The 26,156-nt window shown below is 39.0% G+C and overlaps 1 protein-coding gene across 2 annotated transcripts in view; it reads left to right on the plus strand.

Annotated features, from left to right (window-relative positions):
- The first annotated feature begins 5,077 nt into the window (after window positions 1–5,077).
- paplna (papilin a, proteoglycan-like sulfated glycoprotein) overlaps window positions 5,078–26,156 on the plus strand; it is a 28,492-nt gene continuing 7,413 nt past the window's right edge. For both annotated transcript variants that reach the window (XM_042388455.1, XM_042388456.1), the window contains exons 1-18: window positions 5,078–5,268; window positions 7,933–7,995; window positions 9,199–9,302; window positions 14,338–14,398; window positions 14,706–14,808; window positions 14,959–15,089; window positions 17,374–17,497; window positions 17,669–17,749; window positions 18,624–18,796; window positions 19,271–19,394; window positions 19,506–19,632; window positions 21,820–22,024; window positions 22,769–22,945; window positions 23,061–23,211; window positions 23,471–23,551; window positions 24,753–24,939; window positions 25,218–25,302; window positions 25,668–25,794. In XM_042388455.1, coding sequence (XP_042244389.1) covers window positions 7,939–7,995; window positions 9,199–9,302; window positions 14,338–14,398; window positions 14,706–14,808; window positions 14,959–15,089; window positions 17,374–17,497; window positions 17,669–17,749; window positions 18,624–18,796; window positions 19,271–19,394; window positions 19,506–19,632; window positions 21,820–22,024; window positions 22,769–22,945; window positions 23,061–23,211; window positions 23,471–23,551; window positions 24,753–24,939; window positions 25,218–25,302; window positions 25,668–25,794 — 2,098 coding nt within the window. In that variant the 5' untranslated portion in view covers window positions 5,078–5,268; window positions 7,933–7,938. The remainder of the gene's footprint in view (window positions 5,269–7,932; window positions 7,996–9,198; window positions 9,303–14,337; window positions 14,399–14,705; window positions 14,809–14,958; window positions 15,090–17,373; window positions 17,498–17,668; window positions 17,750–18,623; window positions 18,797–19,270; window positions 19,395–19,505; window positions 19,633–21,819; window positions 22,025–22,768; window positions 22,946–23,060; window positions 23,212–23,470; window positions 23,552–24,752; window positions 24,940–25,217; window positions 25,303–25,667; window positions 25,795–26,156) is intronic.

Raw genomic sequence — 26,156 nt, forward strand, 5'->3', positions numbered from 1 at the left:
ACAAGATGTCTCTTACTTCACTGTAAAGTCTCTTCTCAGTGTTCTCAGAGACCTCAAGTTTCTACATCACACTTATGGAATTTGTATATTGCGTCGCAGCTGGCTCCAAACTAGTTGTGATGTCACAAATCACGCTCATAGGTACACGTCTTAAACTCAGATTTAAGGTGAGCTCAGAAGATTAATGTAAAACCCTCCTTCTAGTGTCAAACTCTCCACAAACGTCATTCTGCACAGCGAGGCTCAAACATCCAACTGAAGGAAGAAGAAAAAGAAAAACACAGTTTGTTCTCAGTGTTTTGTAAGACACAGAGCTAGAGTACAGGTAATTTTTAACATGCACTATTAAAGGTACACTATGCAGGATTTTCCTTAAAAAAACAATGTGTAGACTCATACAAAAGTAATCCCTCTCTAGAAGTGTGTGGCGGTGTATTTATCTACAGAGACTCTGCCCTCTGCCTGTATTTTCTTATTATTTTGCTTGTGTTTGGGACGTTTCTGGGCGTCAACCTTTGGCAGTGGGTATGTAGCCCCCAGCCAATAACAGCACCCAGGTGTGAGGTCAGGACTTGTAGCATAGCAACCAGGTTACATCGCTGTCTCCGTCTCTCTCCTCTGCTCCGCTCTGCTCTCCTCTCTGTCTCCGTGTCATGGATGTATAAAGAGCTGCAGGTCTGTGTGTCTGCCTGACCGAAGGTGGGGCTGAGCTACACACACGCAGAGCAGAGAGACCACAGCAGACAGGGTGAAGCTCTGAATTCACACAACATCTGGGAATGCAGCACCTTCCCGCAGGGTTGTGGGGAGGTGTGGGTGTGTTTATTTGTGCTTTAGAACGTAACCGCCAAAAAACAATCAGAAAATAACATTTTATTTATCTGATTCACAGCTTTGGTCTCGCCAGCACTGCCCCCTCTCTTCATTCACTCTCTAGCTCACTCGACCACCGCTGCATTCTCTCTCTCTCTCTCTCTCTCTCTCTCTGTGAGCCGGGGAGGAGGGGCCGACTTTGAATGCTGTGTGTTTACAAACACCAACTGACAAATCCTGCATAGTATATCTTTAATACTGATGCATCAATGTGTAAACTGTCTAGTGGTTCCCAACTAATATGTCAGGCCCCTCCAAAGGGTCACAAGATAAATCTGAGGGGTTGTGAGATGATCAATTGGAGAAGAATAAAACTATCTGAGAGTTTTAGAGGGGAAATGTCTCTTTGGTGGAACTGTTAACAACTCATAGACATCTGAAACATGACAAAGAGACACAACTACACACTGATTTTATACAAGACCTCACAAGACAGAAAGGTTTTGAAGCCACTGGTTTCATCTTTAACAATTAAAAGTAGAAAAGTAACTAATAACGACAGCTGTCGGATAAATGTAGTGCAGTAAAAAGTACAATATTTCCTACTCAACTGTAGTGGAGTAAATATTTCATTACATTGCATCACTGTTTATCTGACAGCTATACTGTAGTTGCAAATGATATTTTACATACAAAACATATCAGCTGATGATATATGATCCATTAGTATACATTAAAGGAGACATATCATGCTTTTTGTGATTTTCTGACATTTTTATATTGTTATAATGTCGGATGTCTATGTTAAATTCTAAAACTTGAGGTGAATGTATGTAAAAATGTCAACCTGCTCAGACGCTTCTTTGGATGTAAAGTTACGTCTATTTCCTCATCGAACTGACATCAGATCATTGGCACATGCACACAAACGGCCGGCAGTTCAGTAGTCCTCGACACTAAGGTTGTTCCACAGGTTGTTCACATTGTCCACTCACATATTTCGGATCGAATTCAGGCTCAGACATGTACAGATGAATTTGAGAAGTTGACATATCGAGTAAAGGGCGAGAAAAAGAAGTGAAATCCTACTACTACTGTTTGTTTACATAGTGTCTGGAAGCCAACCAATCAGAACAGAGTGGGATCATTGGGAGGGGATCCTAAAGGGGCAGGAACTCAAATGGCCTGTTTCAGACAAAGGCTGAACTGAGCAGCTGTATAAGATAAATAAGGAGGTTTTTTTTAACTGTAAATCATGCAAAGATATTCCAGTGGAGCCCCAGAATAAAAAAATAGACCCGGACATGTTCAAGATAAGATTATACTACCCAACAGTACGTAAAATAGTTCAAAATCAAACCAACTACAACAGTAAAATGCTACTTACACATTAATACATCAACAATAATAAAGTAATAATATAATATATGACAGCATGACACTTACAGGGGCCATTTTATATACCTCAAACCGTGTATTTTCCAGTGTGGTCAAAGGATCTGAGTACTTCTTCCACCACTGCCTTGGCTTATACTATATGTCATATAGTAATGAAAACACCCTTGCACTACACAGAAAATATACAGCAGTAAATACTGTGCTACAAACTACTTATTATGCTGTATATAGGCTACTGTTTGGAGAAACTGGATGGACATGGTGTGTTTTTTCATGGCTATAAATAGATGGCACCGTTGATTTTTTTTCAATGAAATGGTTGAGATGGATCTGGAGGAGGACACTCAAGTTGTGTGTGATGGTTCATTGAATTTAAGTGGTGTTTTGACTGACAAGAGGCTGAATAGACGCCTATTTTGCATTTTGGTTCAAACTCTTCCTCCTTTCATAAAGGTTCTGGTCACCTGTGAAGTGCTATGACTTTAAATATTTATTCTGAAGCCTGTGAGTCATTCATTCTGGCCTCAACATGTAAAATGATCTTTCAGGGTCACCAGAAAAACAAATATGTGGCTTGAATGTGGTTTTGGTGGTATATTTGGCATTAAAAAAGTTTTTCTTTGGTTTACTCACTCATATGAAAAAAATCCTGAGGCCACCACGGCTCTCTCTGGCTCATTCACACACACTTTCTGAATGAATCACAAGCACACACACAAAAACTCTCCAAAGCTCTTTCTACTGAAACAGTAGAAAGTTAGCTCAAGAAAAGTACACATTACAGAAGGAATATATTTTTATGTAAGCCCACAGTCATATAACTCTGCACAGTTTCAGTAGTTCTGGGTGTTTCTTTTTAGAGGCGAGTTTGAGAAACCTCACCCCCCAAAAAAGAAGAGAGGAGGAGCGGTGGGGAGGGGGGAACTTTTGGGGGAGTTGGCAGATGTTTAAACATAGCTTTAGTATAGTGGCTGTGGTGGTTTCCTCTTATAAACCCAAAATAGTCACTTTTCTATGTTGCTTTCATGCTATTTCAACGTGTCTGGGATCATATGGCGATTTAATATCAAATTCTTTTGAGAGCTGTTGTGTAATTTTGTGTAATTTAATAGTTGAGAACATAAAATCAAAGATCAACTTCAGGGACTGATTAAATTTGATTATTGCTTTTTAAACCCTGATGTTCCTTTTTTATAGCTCAAAAACATACTTAACATCGTTTTATCAGCTTCGTATTTCATAATGTTCCCTAATTTTACGAGAGTTGCTCATAAACATGATTTTGAACTGATAACATGTGTCAGAAGTGCTGTAAAACATGGTTAAAAACATTGTATGATCTTGTGCTCTGTACTATATTTGTGACTGTTGTTGATAGCACTTTATCCAGAACACTTTCTCTTATTAGAGTTTTGTAACAGTTTGTTTGTAAGACGTTTGGGAGTCAGACCTCTCTGGAGTCTAACTGACTCCAAACATAAGTAATGCCACTATGTAGGATAACATACTGTTTGTCCTGGAATTAATTTATAAATATAAAATAAATATGGCTTCATGCATAGCCCATATAACATATAAAACAGGAAACATGTCTTTATTTCATGTAATAACAATGTTTATGATCATTCTGTACTCTGTTGTCTGCATCAAAATGTGCAAGCCCACATTTCTGTCAAAGGAAAGGTTACCACTTCAATACTTTTCTACATATTGGGTTTTAATAAGGTCAGAATAATACTGATTGGTCTTTTTTGGTTCAAAAGACCAATAAATATTCAGGACAAACTAGTATTGGTTTGAGATAAACACAAGGAATAGAGATAAGGCTCATTAGGTGTTACCATGGATAAAGACCTTCATTTACAGGACTATTAAACAATTGAACTCAATACAATAATATGTTCACAGAATTATTAATAACTGATGAATTGTGGACTCTAAGTTCTTATAGTGGCTGTCAACATCTTTGCACTGTCAGAATGTGTATTAGTTTAGATATATGTAGATATTATATTCACATATACTCTTACATTCATTCTTATGTGTCAAGGAACTTATGTATGATTGTATTATAATCATGTGTATGTGTGTGCTGTAAGCCAGTAGTATTCTGAAAATGTACTGTGAGAGAAAAATGGAGTCTTGGGAGATTATCCTTAAGCTAAAAGAACAAAAATAAACAAAAAGAAGAAGAAGAAGAGAAAACATTTAATAAGAAAAACAGTTAATTGAGTATTTTTTTTAAAAACTCAGATCACTGCAGTGGGATCTATATGAAGCCAAACAATGAGGAAGTAAAGCCAATGTGAAAATACCGAAGGTTAAGATCATCATATTGAGTCCTACTGAACACACAATCCAGTGAATTTCTCTTTTGACACAGTAAGGCAACATTTGGGACCCATTTTCAGCTAGAAATGATAACTCTGCCTTTCCATTAGACCCAAAACTTCCCAGGGAGATGACTCATGAAGATAACCCTGGTATTACATGTGTGGCATGTGCAGTGGGAGAGCATGATAATGACGCGTTGGTCACAGCAAAGTGGGAATAAACTTTCTCAAAACCCCATTTAGGATATGCTGATGGGGACCTTACAACAAACGAACACTTTGATTAGCTGTTATTTTTATAGCCTAGTCCTAAATTACAGACTGTGCGTCAAAGATCCCCATCTCTGTCAGGAGGGACTGTAATTGGCCTCGATGCGCGCTGGTTAAAAAGCGCGGTGATGACGCCGCGGAGGAGGTTTAACCAACAGGACTTTCTCTTCTTCTTGTCGGTTTCCTGTTGGACGCAGAGAGAGAGAGAGAGAGAGAGAGAGAGAGAGAGAGAGAGAGAGAGAGAGAGAGAGAGGAGGGGGGAGAGAGACAAAGAGGTCCAGCCAGATAACCGTCCTCATATATCCAGGACACCACAGCTCCTTTCAGACGCATCTTCAAGTCAAAGCTCCGGAAAGAAACCAGCTGTCAGCTCTTCTGCGCCCTGAACCGTCCTCCGCGAGGATCCAGCAGCGGTTAGGACTCCAAGAAACCGACTTTTAAACCAGTGAACAGGGTGAGTAGCTTGATGATTTCACCTAAATGACACTGAGGGCTTTCTTTGATATGGTATTTTCTTTAGATGGCTTATATTAGAGGAAATATCTTTTGGATTTAGGAGGAGCTGGCTGCTCAGCGACAACAGAGGCATTCATTAGCGAAGATGAAAAATAAGTTTCAGTCTGGGAGAAAAGCTTAAAAACAAAATGTTAAAAAGAAAGTGGATCATCAGGAGAATGAACCACAGAAATATCATAGCAGCATTATAGGAATATCAGAGAAGATAAAATAGGTCTGTAGCCTATAAAGTCATTTTACCACATCGAGATACTAAGGAAGACACAGGGATCAGTTAATCATTTACAGTCCATTTATTATTGTGTCTCTTAGAATAACATAGTGGAGTTTTTACCCTCGTTTTGCCAGATTAAATCCAGAGATATAGTTCGAGGCTGACCAGGTGCCCAATGTAGACAAACATCACACACAAAACACAGAACACAAGACTCTGCTTGCCACTTGCTGATTGAATAATTGTTAATTCGTTGGATAAAAGCTTGTAAAAGCCTGAGATTTAAGAGTTTTAAGAGCTGGCACAATAAAAAAGTGAGTGATGAAGGAATCTGACAGGGGATTTTTAATAGTTTATTGCTTGGTTGTGACTGATAAGATGTTCAGTCTGAGGTTGGATCAGTGCTGAAAAGATCAGTTGGTTAATTGATAAGGAAATACAGTTTTTTTTTTTATAGTAGATTAATCATTTAAGTTACTTATCAAGCAAAAAAGATCAAGTGTTAATGTTTGCCATGACTTTAACACTGCAGCCTCCAAACGGATGTTGTTGTTTTTGATATTTGTTCAGTAGCTTTGTTGTTTTGTAGGAGAAGCCAGTAACCAAACATTCTTATTAAGGGCGCTTGATTTGACCAGGTTCCTTCCAAAACACTAAACTATGTAGAGCTGCAACGATTAATTGATTAATCAATTAATTTTTAACAATTTTTGGGGGCACAAATGGTAAACAATCTCTTGTCTAGCTTCCCAAATGTGAATACTTTCTGGTTTTCATGCTCTTCTTTATGATAATAAAGTGAGTATCTGGGTTTTGGATGATGGTTGGACAAAACAAGACGCTGTAAGCATGGCCATGGGCTCTGAGAACTTGGGATGAAGAAAATAATCGGTAGATTAATGGATAATGAAAATAATCGTTAGTTGCAGCCCTAATGATTATCTCATGTTACACTTAAGGTTAATATTCAGTAAGGCAACTGCTGACATTATTAGTTGATCAATCAGTTCATTTATGGTTATAAATTGAACCTTTTTGGCTTTCAATTGATCATTTAAAGCAAAATAGTTTTATATATATAAGTTATATAAGTATTATATCATTGTAACTTGAATATATTTATGTTTTGGGTTGTTGGACAAGCAATTTGAAGATGTATTATTTGGCGCTGGAAACCTTTATAGACTAATGAATTAAATTATTAATGGAAAAACAGTTAACCTATCAATTAAGAATGGAAATAATTGGTATTTAGGTGTTTCTGTCATGTAGTGGAGGGATGTTGGACCCCCCTTTTCCTTTGTACAGAGTTATTGAGATGTGGGGGCTTTTGGTGCAGTGTTTCTGTGTGCATGTGTTTGACAAAGACAGATTAGATATTGAGACTGTCTCTGACTCTCCTCACTGTTGGGGCATTTGGTGGCCAAGCCTGGCAGGTCAGAGGTGGTTTGGCAGCTCCAATAGACCCCCCCGCCCTCCTCCCCTCCCCCCGCGTCTCTTTGGGGGCAGGAAACCCTCCATTTGCCCTGGGAAAAAACAAACAGCCACTCCATATGCAACAAAGGATACATTTTTAGCTCAGTTAAGCAATTAAGTGATGAGATAGTGGAGGGAAATGATAAGGCTGGAGGTGTCACAACTTAGCTTAACTTAAAAGAGCCGTTTCCTTATAAAATGACCAATGAAGACAATGATGGGTGTTCATGCTTGTGTTGTTGTTGCTGGAAAGTGAAATCCACATAACAGGTTGAAAAAAAAAATCCTGCAAAATGTTTAATTTCCTTTCCAAAACCACGACATAAACTCAGCGATGCGTGGCGGTCAAACTAACCGAGGCTGGTTTTTCATGAGACATTCATCAGTAAGAGAAACACTACTAACTAGACGCACACAGAGCATACAGATGCTCATCCAGCTGTCGATTATCTGCCGCGGTTGGTGGCTGCAAACCAAACCACAGAACACACTGTTGCATCATGTACGTTTAGTGTGATCATCTGTGCTCTTCACATACTTGAAAATCTGCAACTAAGTCTTGACTACACCCTGATTTATAACAGATTTGTATGCTTGGCAGTATTTTAGGAAATGCTGTAGGGCAACAACGCATTGATATCCGTCAATCAAAACTGCAGCTGATAATGTATTTGGATTGTTTCGTTTTTACAGTTTTGCATCAGATAATCAGATGCGAATGAGTAGCTTTGCTCAGGGATCTCTTACTGTCTCTACTTGCTATTGTAAAAGTTGACCTGTGTCTCACATTAATCTCTGTTTCCTGTCTATTTGCCCTGGCTTGTTTCCGAAAAAAGTTGCTCAATGTCTAATAGCCTCTATTAGTCACAGTGATTTACTGGATGTCTCGTTCTTTTTTTTTTTTTTTTACAGAGAACAATGAAGATGCTCCTGCCTCTGGTAATCCTTCAGCTGTTCTTGGCTCCAGCACTCATGGTAAACTCCCAGTGGATACATTGTGGATACATGCACACATACTAATAAAAAACTATGAAAGCTGCATGCAAATTCCCCAAATACAAATATCTGAGACATCAAGCTGCTCTAATAATAATTAACTGTTATAATCTACATCTAAACTACTAAATGCTCTCTTTTAAACCTCAACAGTCCATACAGTATTTTTGATGTAATGCATCTGTTATGTAAGACTAGATCCAACATCATATATTGGTAATGCAACATAATGTCAAGGATTGTTGCAAATAGTATGTTTGTGACATTTTTGGCTGACAAATACTAGTATATTTCATTATTAAGTCTTTTTGGGGGGCTTTATCAATCTGATGTTTTTATGTTTTACAAAATGTAATAAGGGACAACAAAAAAGACTCAAGAGGTATCCTTACTTCACTTTTATAAAATATAAATTCTGTGCATTTTAATCTCTATTATATGAATGATTTATCTCTTATGTTTACCTCGCGAGTTCACGACTTCACAAGATCATGCGAGAATCCATCTTGTCCGGCTTGAAGTTTGTGTCGTTTGTGTCGGACTAATCAGCGTCCTTTGAGGATTCTCATATTATCTTGTGATCTCGCTAATCCAGCTGCTTTGCAGGTTAAGACAGTGATAGACAGATAGTCAGATCCAATCACCTGCCAAGTATTTTTTTTTTTGAAAGTGCCTGCCCTTTACCGAACAGTTTCCAAGAAGGTTCAGTGTAACAAACCATCTGGCGCGTCAGGTTATAGAAAACCAAAATGCTAACAAAATTTTGTTTTCTCATTTATAACAGTAAGACAGATCTTCCTTTTGCTCAAAACTTTCTTTGCAATCACTGTATAAAAATACATATCATGTTAGATTTGGTTGACAAAAGAATTTAATTTAGTAGTTGTTCTTGACCTTTTGATCATATCACACAATCTTCCTCTGCAGATGGAGTTTGCGCAGTTTATCATGGAATTATAGATGTTCAAACTTCCATTTTTTTCTGAGCACTTAAAGGACCTTTCATCCATGTTGCCACAAATACTGAAGTTCATTCTTGACCTTTAAAACAGCAGCTGACGAAACAACCTCACCAGACGTAATGATAGATTGAGTTTGAAAGCAAAGAAAAAGCTTTATAACATGGGTTAATGTGGATTTTTACTTTGTGATTAAGTGTATAAGCTGCTATTTTGTGTCCAGGTGCCCAGTGTGGATTACTGGGATACATGGGGCCCTTATGGAGAATGCAGCCGCACTTGTGGCAGCGGCGTGACCATGAGAACCAGACGCTGTATCACTCTCAGGTATGTTTTCTGCATGTATTTTCAATGTACCTACATATACATCAACATTCCTGTATACATGTATTAACACAAACTGCATATGAGCTCACAGTTAGTCATTGTGAGGCCCTGAATACACACTCAAACAGGTCTTTTATCCTCCATGAATAAAGCTAATTGTGAGGTTCATGGGCACGCTCTGTACTGTATCTTGATGGTAAAAGTATGCCTCGAAGTCATGAGGACGTAGACTTGTCTTATATCCAAAACAGACTGCAGGGAGGGGCCTTTTGACATTAAAAGGACTTTTCTTTGTTGGGTGTTGCCTGTTGGCTGCTGAAGAGGATCGGATGGGGAGAGAACATTTCTATCTGCCCCTTTTGGTTGAAAAAAACCACAGAAGTGGTATAAAAATTAAACACCAGTTCTGTTCTTTTCAAGTAGCATTTCTTTATGTATAGTTTTCTCTCCATTTTTGTGTTGCTTCTAAATGCTGCTGCTCTTATATCTGACAGCACAGAGGAAGGAGTGATAGGTGTTGTTGCCAGCTTACATTATAAATATTATGTTCAGAGCTTCTATTGCTGGAATCCAGCCGGCATGTTGCCTCATGTAACACATACTGTATAGTGATCTGTATTCATGATCTGGGAAATGGTGTGTGTCTTATTTTGTTTTCCCCCGCTTAGTAATGGAAGAAGTACTCAATTCTTCCACTTAAAGTTAAAATGTCAAAGATTTTTATTTAAATAAATGTCTGTTAAGTCACTATCTATCGCCGAATGAGGTAACACAATGGTGATTAAGCCTTTGGCCCACTGATGAAAGCTCTTGCATCTGCAGTATTCTGATTATTACGAACTGAGTGTCAGTGGCGACTTTGCTGCCATGCATTCAAATCACAAGCGGCGCAGTTTATGATGCGTTTTCCATCACCCAGTGGTTGATCCCAGAGAGGGTAGGCGGACCTAATGCAACAGACTCGCTCTTCAATTTGCTTGTGCTAGCATGACGTCATACAGCTAGCGACACTGTTTAGATCTCTGGGAGTGAGGTCAAGTGAGGTCCAAAAACACACCTGCAATTACCGCTTAACGTCATATGGTGCCGCCAAAGAAAATAAAACAAAGATCTTCGAGATTGCCACTTTAAGTAAAAGTATTAATACAGAAATGTAAAAAATGATCCATTACAAGTGAAAGTCCTGCATTCAAAATCTTGCTTAAGTAAAAGTACAGAGGTATTATCAGCAAAATGTACTTGAAGTATCAAATGTAAAAACACTTATTCTGCAGAAAAATGGGCTTATTATTATATATACTGATTATTATATAGGACATTATTACATTGTTAAAACTGGGGGCTTTACAATTAGTGCAGCAATACAACATCCTCTATCCTTAGATCCTCAATTCAAATAAGGCAAAAAATCCCCCCAAAAAACCCTTTTAACAGGGAAAAAATGGAAGAACCTCAGGAGGAGCAACAGAGGAGGGAAACCCTCTTTTAGGATGGATAGACATGCAATAGATGGACTCTGGACTTTTCTCCAAACTTTGCATTTTTGTAAAATAATTTCACCTGTTTGAGCTTCAAACTGTTATTTAAATGAAACAATCTGACACGTTTAGAGGGGAAATGTCACTTTGGAGGAGCTGCTAACAACTAGCCGTAACTAGGCTGGACTGCAACAGCGGGGCCAGCTTTATAAACATAAATGTCCAGCCCTGACTGAGTGACTGAGTGACTGAGTGACTGAGTGATGAAGTTACACCATTTGTTGGCTGAAGGCGGCCGAAGCTAAGTATCCCAGAATGCATTTCAACCCAACCGGCAGCTGCAGAACTGTTAACATGTCACTTTTTAATATTTTTTGAGGTGAGAAAGTAACCATTTAGAATCGCAATATGCGGTCAGTTTATCCAAATAGCACCTGTTTAGACGATCGGCCGGTTAACGTCCGTCTTCATCCACATCAACGTAATTTACTGCATCACTCTGTCAATGAGGTTATTTTTTGTGAGAAAAAAATGTCAGTGGAGCTTTGAGTTGAGATTGTTTTGTCACAGTAGTCAGGTAGGTGTATTGAAGCTGAGCTGCTGCTGTCAACAGGCAAAGTGATTGCAATGATGATTGAAAATGATACGCCAAGTCCAAACTTGATATTTAGAAAGGCCCTATCTCAGATTGGCTTCTGTCAAAGCCCGGCACACTTTCTGGGGGCTTGGTCTCCATGTGTCGCCACTTCCTGTATCCATCGTTTCCAGCCATATGCAAGGTTTTGACCTACTCTTGTTGGAACAAACCAAAAAAACTTGGGTACCACTGGTTTAATCTTTAACAAAGCCGTTTATTTTATAAACTCAACATGTTTTTTATGTAAAATGTAAATCTGAGAAATGACTAGTAACAAAAGCTGTTGGATAAATGTAGTGAAGTGAGTCAAAAAGTACAATATTATTCCCTAGAAGATACTGTAGTACAGTAGCATAAAACACAGTACCTCAAAATTGTACTTAATTACAGTATTCCCCCACCACTTCCACTTCAATTGTACTTCAACCTCTAATCAAAGGTCACTGCTGCTTCAACTTTTCCTCAACTCTTCAACTTGCTATATGCAAGTCTTTGATTGAGCAATAACTCTGATGGTATTTCATAAAAAGAACAAGATTAATGGAGGGGAAGGGGGGTGGGGGGGTTTGGAAGAAAGATGCCCCCCAGGCAGAACACGTCTGTAATCAGCCATTTCTTTAACATGTCCAAACAGTTTTCTGATAGTACTTGATATTTTGTAGTCGCAGTGAGCCATGACAGGTCTATGAAGGCTGCTTGATGACGAAGTTTTGATGTTTTCCATTAATCTGTTCAGCAGTGCTGGATGCTTGCTTTCAACATGTTTGTGCAGTCAGTCAGTGAGTCAGTAGTGAGTCTTTTTCCCCCATATCGAATGACGAATAAAAGGGAGAAGTCCTGCCCACTATTTCTACTTCACTGGATGGTTTATCGCACCTTTAGATAACTGTGATTACACTGGTTGAATCATTGTGTGCTTTACAGGAACTCCCATTTTGCAATTCATTCTTTATTTTTTTACCTGGCCTCCATCAAGAAGATCCAGTCTTTAAAGGATTTAAAGTGGGCCCAAGTTTGTTATTTTGTTAAACATGGAATAAATCTATGCACTTGCAATTTATAATCTTAATTTTGTACCAATAGTTGTCACTTTTCATTTTAAAATGAAAGTACTGGTTGATGCGCCAAATGTTTATTTTCCATTCCTAGCTGAAAGGTTGCAGGCTGGATGTTGTGAATAACTGTTTGGACATGTTTTAGTTTCAGTTTTGGCGTGCTGACAGGAGCGTGTCTTCTCTTCAGGCTTAAGGGCAGGTACTTTTGGAGGTGACTTAATCATGAGTTACCAGCATGGCTGGAAGGGAGGGCAGCACAACAATCTGCTGTCTCACGGCTCACCGCTGCGAGCGTGTATGTTTGTGCGAGGTTTGGGTTCAATAGTGCTGATGTTTAGGCTTCTGCTGTCTGGGTTTTCCGGGCACAGATTAAAGAGGAATGCCTCTAAATGTCAGAGCTGTACAGTTTCACCTAGTCATTAAGTTGATTTTTAGGCTGATGAAAATACTTTTTTGTGGCTTAGAATTTAGTAGATTAATATAAAGGTCTCCACTGACAGACAGTTCTTGTACTGTACGTTACAATAATAATGATAACTTCATTTGTGCAACACCTTTCATACATGCTATGCAGCTCAAATTGTTAAAGAAATGGTGGCAAAGAAGCAGAGAAGGGTATACTAGCAATAAAATTTCAAATAAGATTAACAGAAATAAGTAAACATTCAGTAACATTCAATAAGAACCAGGGATAAAGATATAAGGATATAAGGATATAAGTTACATGGCGGATATTTATGTTCAAGTTGTTCCACGGTTTTGGTCTAAAATAAGAAAACATTGCTTCTCTATATTTCTTTGCTTTAACTGTCAGTACATTTAGTGCTGTAGTGTTCAATGACTTAAGGCAGCAGCTGGGAGTATAGAGGGAGAAACAGTCAACTAAATATGGAGGTGTTAACCATTCACAGCATTCAGTTAAAAATAAGGGTTTAATGTGTAATGCTCGCTTTTACTAGTTTTTGCGTAGACTCTGGCAGCTGCATTTTATACCAACTGAAGTCTGTTCACTGATTTTTTTTTGGTAATCCATTAAAAGAGTGTTTTTGGATATATGGTCTGACTTTTGCAATATTTCTCAGGTGGGGAAATGCTGATGTAGTCAATATGTTTACTAAGGTTTAAACCCTCGTCTATGATGACACCCAGGCTCTTTGTCTCAGATCGAGTCTGCTTTGCCAGAGTCCACGTAGAATTTTGCCTCTTTTAACACCAATAACTGTAATTTCAGTTATGTCTTCATTTAATGTTAATGTTCAGGTTTGAGCGGAACGACTTCATTGTACTTAAATACTGTTTTGCCTCCTGATGACTGTCAGAGAATCATGTGTAATATTCTGTGGAAGATCTGCTTTAAGTTAAACGCTAACATCAGCATGCTAACATGCTCACTATGACAATATTAACATGCTGAGGCAGGAGATGTTTACCAATGTCACCATCTTAGTTAGAATGCTGACATGTTCTTTTTAGCACTTAACACAAAGTAGAGTTTGTGTTTCAGTACTTCAGTATGATAGATGGAAAGTCAGAGGATCACCAAAGTTGTCACAATTCATCCTGAGGGAGACATGTATGTTAAATTTCATGACAATCCATCCAGAAAATGTTGAGATATTTCACTACAAATCAAAAATGTCAACCTCACGATGATGCCAGAGGAAAAGTCAGTGGATCACAAAAGTCTTTAGGATTCATCCTCTGGGGAGCATAAATGTTTGTACAAAATTTACAATAGTTGTTTACATATTTCAGTCTAGACCAAAGTGGTTGGCCGACTGATTTGCACCTGCGTAGCTAAAAACAACTCAGGTATGACTTTAACCAACAGCGTGAAGTATTCATGCTTTCTTTTCTCCATACAGGACTGATGGGGGACACAACTGTGTGGGACCAGACAAGTCTTATCGCTCCTGCAACATCCAGGTGAACAAACACATCCAAAACAACTTCTGCTTTCAATTCTTTGTGTGATAGAAACTCTTTGTTTGTCGTATTTATCTTCAGTGTTTGCTTGGTTTATATAAATCCTTAACTGAGCTGTCTCAAGGATGAATAACAACCAGCACTAAAGTAAATAACAGTGTTCTCTTTAAATGTTGAGCTTCCTCCCTAATTAAATAAACCTGATGTGTTATATTGTCTGTGTTAGTTAGCCATTTCACTTTTTTTTAAACCTGTATTCATGTCCGCTTAATTGTGTGTTGACCTTTGACCTCTTTGTTCCATTCAGGACTGTCCAGAAGGATCCAGGGATTTCCGTGAGGAGCAGTGCTCCCAGTTTGATGGGACTGACTTCCAGGGGAAACGCTACAAGTGGCTCCCTTATTATGGAGGTTAGAAGCAAAGCAAAAGATTAGTGTTTTTGGATTCACATGACTGTAACACAAACTGGCAATACAATCACTAATGACTGTAAAACATAGATTAAAATTAAACGAGAGAACTTAACTTTTACCCTGAAATGATGCTCATCTCTCTGGCAGCTGAGAACCCCTGTGAGCTGAACTGCATGCCAAGAGGAGAGAACTTTTTCTATCGTCACCGCAGCTCCGTGGTCGACGGTACACCCTGTCACCCCGGACGTAGGGATGTTTGCGTGGAAGGAGTCTGCAAGGTAGACTGCACGGGATATAAGATGAGATGAAAAGATCAAATGAACGTTACATCTGAGAAGCAGAGAGGGGGTTTCCTATAAGATCTGTGGTAGATCTGAGGATATACCACACTAAGATCTGAAAGTATGTGTGGTGTTCAGAATCTTTTCTACTGTATTAAGATGATAATCAGTGTAGAGCTGCAACAATTAGCCAATTAATTGATTAGTGAATCTACAGAAAATTAACCAGCAACTATTTTGATAATGGTATAATCGTTTTAGTAATTTTTTAAGCAAAACTGTCGAATATTTGCCGGTTACAGCTTCTCAAATGTGAGGATTTTAGGCTTTTTTTGTCGTATATGATAGTAAACTGAAGATTCTTCATGGTTTTTGAACTGCTCGTCAGACAAAACAAGACATTTAAAGACATCACCTTCTACTACTGGAAAATTATAACTACAATTTTTACAAATGTTAATTGAGAAAATAATCATCAGATTAATAGATAATGAGAATAATCATTATAATCAGCCCTAAGTCAGGGTCATTTTCTATGTTTCACAGACTAAGGATTTCTTGGATCATTACTTAAAAAAACAAAAACATCAGGTTTACACACTAGTTATGAAATCAGATGGCAATCTCTGAGATAACATCCTCTGAGGCCACCAGCAAATAAAGCTTTGATGAACCACATTTATTATCCTTAAATGTGACTCTATAAACTTCTTTACTCTTAACCTACAGTACATTTGTTGCGTCTAAGAGGCAGAGGTGAAAAAGAAAAAAGGACACGTCTACCACACAAGTTATATCTAGGTTTAAGATTCATTTTAATGCTTCAAAGCATCTTAGTTGACCAGTGGAAAGACCTAACCGTGGGGGCATTTTGGCCTCTGAAGGGCAGAACTTGGTCTTCTTCATATAGTTTCCCAAACAAAAGTGTCCTATAAGTTCAACATTTTGAGAAAGATTTACATTTCATTAGTCTCAACATGTGCTTGCTGACTTTTCCCGAGGACATCCCCACAGAGGAATCCCTGCTGTCACTTTTAAGTGCAGTTTAATTGTCTAATAACTCAAGTGACATTTTTAAGATCAACTTGTTTGTTGACCAAAGGAACAAATTATTATCTATTATAGGCTTATGTAATAGAAATGTAATTCCTTTTAAAATGTTCTGCTCTTAGTCTGACCCTGCCCTCTGTCTTTTAGTTCATCATTCACATAATATGAGCGGCTACATGACCAAACGCTTAGCAGAGGTGAAACAGTGCATGTTAAATGAACTTTGGAGGTTTGTTTTAAGAAAAATGACTAATAACCAAATCTGTGTTGCAGATTTGATGTTATGACATAATTAATATGTCCCACCCATATTTTTTAGTAAAACAAAGAGAAAATATTTCAGAGGTTTAAAGCCTCACTTTATTAATCAGAGTGGACGCAGCCAAAGGAGCCCAACAGCAGGATCAAAGATTAGTTTCACTATGTGGTAATGTCAAACACTTCTCCTGTCCTCATTCTGTTCTCATGTAATTATTGCAACAACCTATTAACCTTTTCCTCAGGAAACACCTCCACTGTTTAACCTCTGACATCACGTCTATATCAGCTAGTCTGTGGATAGCAGCAGCTGCCCAAACCTCACTCGGTTCTCATGTCTTATTTTTAAACATTATTGCTCCTTTATCTAAAAAAAACATATTTCGGCTCCAGATTTATGTTCCCTGGTTTTAAAATTGTTACTTTCACAGAAACAGTGTGTTCCCACTTATATTTTATTATCTCAGTTCTTGTTAATGTTAAATCAGGTCTTGGTTTGGCCCATGAACCTGCAATTTTGTGATTGGATCTTTGCCTTCTTGAGGGTTTATGCTATAACATAGACTTGGCACTTGTTATACAATTGTGTATATATATATATATATATATATATATATATATATACATATCCCATAAAACAGATTTTGGATCTTCACTGGTTACTAAAAACTTTCCAATGAAACTCTGATGAGATAAAATTTTATTGCCTTTTTTCTGTTGTCTCTAATGAAAAACTGATTAAATTCTTGGGAGGTACACCACATCTAATCACTGGAGGGAACAATGAACTTTAAAAGTCTGAATAATTCAGTCACAAAAAAAAAACAATATAATTGAAGTTTTGAAAACTGTTAAAACAAATACAAGTATCTGTGGTTGTAGAGGAACTTAACACCAAACTAATATATTGATTCGACTTTAGTTTCGAATCAACTTTTGCTTATGAACTATTTTATTGTTTTTCCCTCTCCAGCGTCTGGGCTGCGACAACATTTTGGAGTCTCCTCAGCAGGAAGACCCCTGCCTGCAGTGTGGGGGTAGTGGACAGTCCTGCCACCTTGTCAAAAACACCTTCTCCATGCGCAACCTGCCAACTGGTATGAAGCACATTTCAACTTTGTCACACACTAGCAGATCTTTTCATTCACCACATTTGTCATTGAACTCTCTCTATCAGTGTTGTTTCAGAAGGCTCTGAGAGAAACATCAGAGATTTTAGTCTGAGTTTGCAGGACTTCATGTTACTTTATGTTTCATCTGCATCTCAGGCTACAACCAGATGTTCATCATCCCTGTTGGAGCCACCACGATCAGCATCAGAGAAACTGTGGCCTCACGCAACTACCTTGGTGAGTTTGTGTTTGACTTTTTAGGGCCCTGTGTACTGAATGTCAGAGAAAAAGATGAGAGAGAGGAAGAGACACAAATTAATAATTTAACAACAGTATGAAATGAGATGGTCATGAATAGAAAATTAGTGATTAAAGAGAGCAGATTTCAGGCAGCAAATATGAAGCTTGTACTTTAAAGAATACCCAAATGTAAAGGTACCCTGTGGAGTTGTTGTCCTCTAGTAGCACTATGAAACAGTTGTTTATGAGTGGGTCTCCATTTGGTTTGTCTCATGCATGAGGACACACAGGACATGATACACAGTCCTGCCAGTGGTTTCACACTATTCTAATGATCTAAAGGGGAAGTACAGTAGAAGACTGCAGGCTAATAAATCGATGTAAACAATGCAGGAATTCAAAGACTTTAAAAATCGACCTTGCGAATGTTTTATGAGGAAGGAAATGTTTTTGTTAGACCTCAAGAATACCCTCAATGTGCTTTGGTGAGAAACACTATGTTTACATGAAAACCCCACAGAGAGCCTTTAAATCTGAGCCCTGACATCCAGCTGTGAAAAGCAGAATACTGAACTGGCCATCTGTAGTACCTGGCACCAAAGACCAGCCAGTAGCAGATGTCCAGTTTACCATGCTGGTTTCACTATTAGATCCCAGGCTTAACACAAATTTAGATTCATTTATTCTTAAACCACTTTTAAGGACATTTGACAGCTGACGCACACTCTAATCCAGTGTGACTGCATAAGACCGACCTAGTGAAGGAGAGAGATGACAACAAACATAGAATCAGAAAAAAAAACATTTACAGCTGGTTTGAGTGTATTCTGTACATACAATGACTGACACACAATTTGCTACACACGGCCAGCTATCAAGAACCTGCGCGGGGAGTACTACCTCAATGGCCACTGGGTAATTGAGTTTTCCCGGGCGACACCCATCGCTGGCACCGTGCTGTACTACCAGCGAGGCGCTGAGGGTGACAACATCCCTGAAACCATCATCGGCCGCGGCCCCACCACTGAACCACTTGTTGTTGAGGTAAGATCATACTGACGATGAGATTACCTTTGTCTTTATTTATTCATTTAGATATTTATTTTATTCAAGACAGATTTAGGACATTTCTTACAATGTTTTAATGTTTATTAAACCCCCAGAATACAATTGTCCTGAGGGAGGCACACAGTGAAAGATTTTAGGATAAAATTTCATTCAATGCCTATTTAATCATCTTCAGGGGAAGTAGGGATTTTGACCTGAAAGTGGTGCTACAGAAAGGTCAGGAAGTTCACCAAAAACATGATCATTCATTGTCAGAGGACCATGAATATCCACAGCAAAGTTCATGGAAATCTGTCAGTTAGTTAGCTAAGAATCAAAATATTGTAAGGTGGTGCTATAAGATTGATTATTGACTCAGAAAACAGTGGGATTCATACTCTGAGAACCATAAATCTTGCCAGCTGAACAGAGTTTGATCTTTATCTACAACCCTGTCCTCTGTCCTCTCAGCTGATCAGCCAGGAGCCAAACCAAGGAGTGGAGTATGAGTTTTACCTTCCTAATGGGCGCTCCAGAGAGGGCTACTACTGGAGTTTTGGATCGTGGTCTGCCTGCAGCAAAGAGTGTGGATCAGGTCAGAAAAAAACATGCCCTAAATACAGAACCAGTACTTGACAACCTGTTATTGTTTGAAGCTTTATCATCCTGCTTTTCGGAAAGTGAAACAAGTCTCTTCCTTTGTTAGGTTACCAGTCCCGGCTGGTTTTCTGCACCATTGATAACGAGTCCTACCCCGACTACCTCTGTGCATCTCTGCCAAGGCCACAGAGCAACCGTACATGCAACATCCATGCCTGCCCACAAGTCCGCAGGTAAGATACAGCCAAACTTCACTGATGAAATGTGAAATTTCAGAAGAATTTGGCAGATTTTCCCAAACACAAAAGCACCTAGAATCAGAGTTACTTTCTGTTTCATTATAAGTGAACAGAATCAAGATGAAGTCAGTCTGAAAATTGTTTATTTTTGTTTGTGCTCATATATTTACTGACGAACCAAAGGTAATTTGAGAGCAGCTTTTTTGACTGTTGTTGATGTGTTATGACTGTGAAAGGATGGCGTACCTGTATCCACCACAGCTGTGGAGATCCTCAAAAAAACCCAAAGCCTATATATTCAGGTAACCCAGGTTCTGTGGTCGTACAGTAGTGGAGCTGTAGGTGACTGCAAACACAGGGGGAGACCTACATCATTATTTAATAATGTTCACTGATCACTGACTTCCCGAGCATGTGAAACCTACCCAAACTACCTAAATCATTAGTTACTGACCTCTAAAAAGTGCTGAAATAATGTCATAAACATAAGTCAAAACATAAATAATGATTGATTAGTCAGTAACTCTCCCCCTTCAGATGTGTTTGACTCTAGCGTCTGTGTTTAGTGCAAAGCCTGTTCCTCCATGTGGGGTGAGAACGAAGGCGTGGGGCAACTGTCCAGCTCAGAGATCTCCTTTCAACCCTTTAATGGCCCTCATTTGTCTTAGAGACGCTTAACGTCTCCCTGCAGGGAGACTAAACGGTGATTTGATGCCAGACTTCCATCAAAAACCTCCCTCTTTAACCTGTGTTCCCTCTACCTGATCTCTGATCTCGGCTGCTGCCTGATTGCTGTAGCAAAACCTCTCTGTCTATGTCTATTAATGTAGCTTATGTGTTGGTGTGCTGCTTAGGTGTTCATAGGTCAAAGGTCGTCATGCAGGGGTTGTGGGGATTGTGTACATCTGAATGAGACGCAGCGGCAGTGGTGTGGTAGTAAATAGCCGGGGCTTCAGTCAGTGACTCTCTGGTATTTCCTGCTTTTTTTCTTTGATGCTGGTGCTGCTCAGAAACCTGAGATGTTTATGAAGCTCGGGTGACGCTAACGGCACCCTCATTATTCCTCAATTTAAAGATATATTGCATGAAAGACGAGAAACATCTGATGTTCAGAAAGAGGTAAAGTGTGGGTGATAAAATGTGAGCTTGCTCCTCTGAGTTGCTGTTTTAACGCGTCTTTCCTGTTTGTTTTATTATTGCTTCTAGTAATTACTTTATGTACAAACTAACCAGGAGGTGAAAACCACTTCCTGTACTTTCAGCTGGGAGTGACTGGTGGCTGGGTTTCTGGACTTTCATCAGCACTGCAGTCTTCAAAAGGATGTGTGGTTTTTAGCATAACTATGTGTTTAGTAGTTCAGAGTAATGAATATTATGTGCTTCTTTTGAAGTGCCAAGGAACAATTTGGCTAAAACCATGCATCCTTTTATGAGCATTAATTGCATTTTGAAGGGTTTCATCCCAAAACTTCATCCCTGATTTTTATCTGAACTAGGAAATCAATATTTATTACTTAAATATTTATGGTTAATATTCAATCAATGCTGAAACAAATAGTCAAATAATCTATTAATCGATTTGTTGATGGACATAAAATGAGTCCATACAAATTAAGTCATAATTTAAAATCATTTTTCAAGAAAAAACACTAAACCTTCCCTGGTTCCTGCTTCTCTTCCTGTTTTATATTATTAGAATATTAATACATTTGGGTTTTGAATTGTTGCTCAGAGAAAACAAGCTGAGAAATTGTGATGGACACGTTTTACTATTATTTGACATTTTAATCAATTAATCAATAATGAACATAATCATTGGTTGGAGCCCTTTATTTAATACAGATTTCTATTAAAAAGCTGCATTCTGCAAGATTTTAATGTCAAAATTTCCGTGTGTGGCCGTAAGTAACAAGTGAGGTTTCATCTTCCCTTATTTTCAAAATTTTCTGAAGGAAATTAAAAAAAAAATTCTTTCAGAGAAAGTAGAAAATTAAAACATAAGCACCAAATCCAAACAACAGCGAGCAAAAACCTCATCCAGAGAAAGTTTGACTTCTCAGCGTTAGATCTGTCGTTTATCTCTCATCAGATGAGGACTTTTCTTTTTGAAATTCATTCCTCTAGTGTTGTATCCTCTGACCTCTGTCTCCTGTCTCCCCTCCCTCCTGGTGGGTTCCCCAGCTGGAAAACCGGAGAGTGGAATGCCTGTTCAGTTACCTGCGGTGGAGGCTCTCAGGTGCGTAGCGTGCAGTGCATCTCCCATGATGCCTCAGGACCTCGTGTGGTGGAGGATGCCGTTTGTGCCGCCTACTCGGAGGCCCCGCCCTCTCTGCAGACCTGCAACATGCAGAAATGTGCAGAGTATAAAGTGACCAGGTGGAGCCAGGTGAGAGAGCACGCTGCAGGTGACAACAAAGGGCTGAAAAATGAAACCAAACACACTATTTGGTCAAAAAACATGATTTTAAGATTAAAGCTATATCAAATGATTATGTAACATCTGAACTTTTCTGTGTTTAATACAATATACATTTATCAGTGCGTTTAGCTTGGCGTAACTACCTTGGTACTTTTATTCAGCTGGAGAGAAAAATATTCTGTCTGCTGCAAAGTAAAAATTTTTTAGCCTCAATTCCCAACTTATGACTCTTTGCCACCATATTTTTGGCTGAACAAAAGACGGGAAACAAGTCAAAAATCTTCTTTCAGTAGCAAACTGAATATTTTTGACTCCAGCTGTAAGAATAATCTTGGGAGAATCTGGAAATGTCTTCAAAACAGTAACAAATCTTGTTAAATGACCTGTTGGTTTATTCTGTATTTAGACAAGAAATGCTTAGCTCTAGTACTCAAATGTAATCATCCAAGTGAAAAGTCTTAGATGTAAAACTCAGATTAAATGCGAAGCTCGAACTGAAGCTAGAAAAGTCCTATAAGCCCAAAACACAACACTAGATGGGAGGTGGGAACATATTTAAATAGCGAATGTAAGGGAGAGAATTTATACTTAAAACTATGGTTTTTTAGATGAGCAAAGAACATTTTTCCTCTTTTCTAGCGCTTTACTGAAATGATATCATCCTTTAAACATTCAAGAGTGTTATAAAAATCTGTGCTGTTTTGCCTGCAGTGTTCAGTGACCTGTGGTACAGGTGAACAGACCAGAGAGGTCACCTGTGTGGGTTCAGGAGGCATGAGACTGGAGGAAACGTCCTGCAGCTCTTTGCTCCGCCCATCCGCTGTCCAACCCTGTGAGATGGCTGCCTGCCCGAGACAGATCGGCTGGCACATCGGAGAGTGGGGACTGGTGAGTTCAAATATACACACATAGCAACACATTTTTCCTGTCACATAAACCGCTCTTTTGATTCTAACAGACAATAAAGTCTTAATGATGATCCTCTCTCTCTGTTCCCCACCAGTGCTCTAAGAGCTGCGGCTCCGGCTCACGAGAGCGCCAGGTCATCTGCTCAGACCAAGAGAGGAACCTGTACCCTGTAGACCAATGTAACGCCAACCCCAAACCCTCCACAATGGAGCGCTGCAACACCCAGTCATGCTACAGCCCACAGGGTGAGCATATATGCAAAATGGGCTCCTAAGTTATTGTTATTGCTCGCTTTATTGTTGCCTCGTTGGATAAATTCATATGACATGTTTATGGAACTACACCTTCATTTTACCGCTCTAATAAGAGAATTAAGTGTCAAGAAGAACTGTGTTGATAGCATGAGCCACAAAGAAAACAGTAATACCTGTTGAAAATTCATCAAGTCAAACTATATGCTGTGCTTACGTTGTTGGTGTGTTGTTCTTCCTGCTCTGTGTGCAGTGGTCCCCAGCGTTCAGGACCCAAGAGGACATGACAACACACAGACTGGCTTCCAGCCCTACGTGCCAGACCAAGCAACAGGTTAGACTCAAGTTTAAGTTTAAGTTTAATTTAAGAATTAGACTTATAGCTCCTATGAGTTAGTCTGTAAGTCAAAGATAACAGAGGGGGCGAAAAGTAGTTGGACTGATGCTTATTTTCATGTGTTTTTGTTTACTGTGTAAGCATCAGAGAGAGTGAAATATGACAAAATGCAGACAAGCTCATTAGTGTAAGCTGTACTTTCTAAAAACTTCATCATACTTTGTGAATAGTTTATAACGTGAAGTTAACTGCTTTATTGAAGTTTAAGATAATTTATTAATGATTTAATATATAGGCACGAATTAGGAACACTTTTGGTTTGCCAAGTCAGGAAAAATAAATTTGGTTGGTGTATATCCTCCTCCTGAACAACTTGTTTTGTATTTTTTTTGCTACCTGTTTTTTCCTAGCTCTTTAATTCATCATCAAAATAACAGTTATACCGGCGGTTGTTTTCTGGAAAAGAGCTACTAAATACTTCAGACTACAGTCTATTCATCAACAGCCTGTTCACATTTATAACTGCAACTTGATCATTTCACTAAAAATTAAAACTTTTTCCTCTAGTGTTTGTACCAAAGAAATTAAACTGTAGGTGTGATCGCTCCCTTATTCCTCCTCTTCTGTTCCCCCGCACCCCTCCTCTCTGCTGATATAACTCCTGTCACTTTGTCCCCATCCGCCCCCTCCCACTTACCCGTCCTGCCCCTGTCCCAGCACTAATTATCCAGGCCTGATTGACATGTTTTCAGGGGTCCGTGGGCATTGTCAGCCTGATTAAAATATTTCTGAAGCACTGAAGTGTGCCAGTTCTTGCTGTGGTGTTTCTGGCATGTTCTGGCATTCTCTGGCACCGTGTGCTGTCCCAGTGGTCAGGAATTTCAAGTTTGAGAGATTGTGTGTGTGTGTTCTGTTCTTGTGATTTTATTTACTCTGATTACTGGTACATCAATCTCAAATCTCTGTTTTAACTTGTCATGAATGGTTAATTATGGTTGTTTTGCAGCAGTTCTGTTCCTGTTTGCATTCTTTTGTCACAGCGCACACTGTGCGGCCTCAAGCACAATTAGTAAAACGATGTGTGAACATCTCTATTGCTTTGTGTAGCGTTGTCTGTTTAAAGCACCATGAACTGCAGTGTGGGGTCTAGTCTGTATGCTCAGTGTATGAATTCTCCCCCTGCTTGGTCTGATCTCAGCCCGCAGGACAGACACAGCGGATTCGACCCACACGAACACAGTCCACGACCCTTACAACGCCGCTCCGGCCATCCACTGCAGCCAGTCCCACTATGGCTGCTGCCCAGATGGACGCACTTCAGCCGGGGGCCCCCAGGGTCTGGGCTGCCCACAGACTCCTGTTCAACCATCCTGCACTCAGACCAGGTACCCAGCTCTATCCTGTCATTACCCTGTGGTTGAGGTTACATATGGAGTCTGTTTTAGAGTCTTTGTCTGGGCGTCAGTTTTATGACTCGGTGACCACTCTAACCAGAGATTGTTTTGCATTACGCATGACCACAAATTACCACCAACTGACCACACTGAGGTGGAGGTTTTCATGGAAATGTTTAAGTTGCATATTTTTTTGCTATTTTTGGCTCAAAGTTTCAGTACAAACTGTTTTGTTCTTTGAACCTGCTTCCTCTTGTCTTGTGTGTTAGTTATGGCTGCTGCAGAGACGGAGTGACGGCTGCCCAGGGCCCCAACAAGGAGGGCTGCGTGGAGTATGTGGCCGCTGCTCCCACTGTAAGCAAACAAACAGGAAATCTTTACAGTCGTACATTTACTTCAGACTCTTCTATATTTATTATAGACAATGGTGAAAATGTACTGACTAGACTGAAGATAAAAAAAATAAAATAAAAACAATGTGTGGAATTAAATCCAGAGAGTGTGAAATTTGGGTATATTTTCATAATTGTTGTTTTTTTAAATGAACACTGTACTATATTAACTTCATAGACAAAAAAGAAGTTTATAAAATGTGTTAAAGAAATCACATTTAAAAAATGTTAAAGAATATTAATTATATGTTTTAGGGGGCAAAATATTTTCTTTAACTTGATGAGTGATGATATTTCTTCTTCTTCTAATCTGTCTTGTTCCCTCAGGCTGCTCCTTCTCTTCCCACTGAGAATGCAGTACAGTGCCGAACCACCACTTATGGGTGCTGTTATGACCGCACCACACCTGCAGAAGGACCCAACGGGGAGGGTTGCCCCAACCCACCCAACCACAGTAAGAGACTGAGAAGACACAAACACATACATAAAATAGTTAAGAATGTTATGGTCTTTTGTTTTGAGAGGAAATGTTGCTACTTTCTGGTTGTAACGTTAAAGTCCTCTGCTGTTGGCATCGAGAAGTCCCCTTTAAGAGATTTAGGGCTCTCTAAGCAGGAGAAAATAATATTAATGCTTCTTTCTTTACAATTTTTTATCAGATGATCTAGAGATTCTAAGCTTTAACCTCATAGTTGTGACTAATGTACTGTAAATCCAGTTTTCTTTTTTAGAGAGAGTTAACATCTTGGTAGTGCTGAGTATACTGACTTTAAACAAAGATACGGCACCAGAGAACTGTTAGAAACATTTATAAAT

Source organism: Thunnus maccoyii, chromosome 16 (assembly GCF_910596095.1).
Source record: "Thunnus maccoyii chromosome 16, fThuMac1.1, whole genome shotgun sequence".
NCBI lineage: Eukaryota > Metazoa > Chordata > Actinopteri > Scombriformes > Scombridae > Thunnus > Thunnus maccoyii.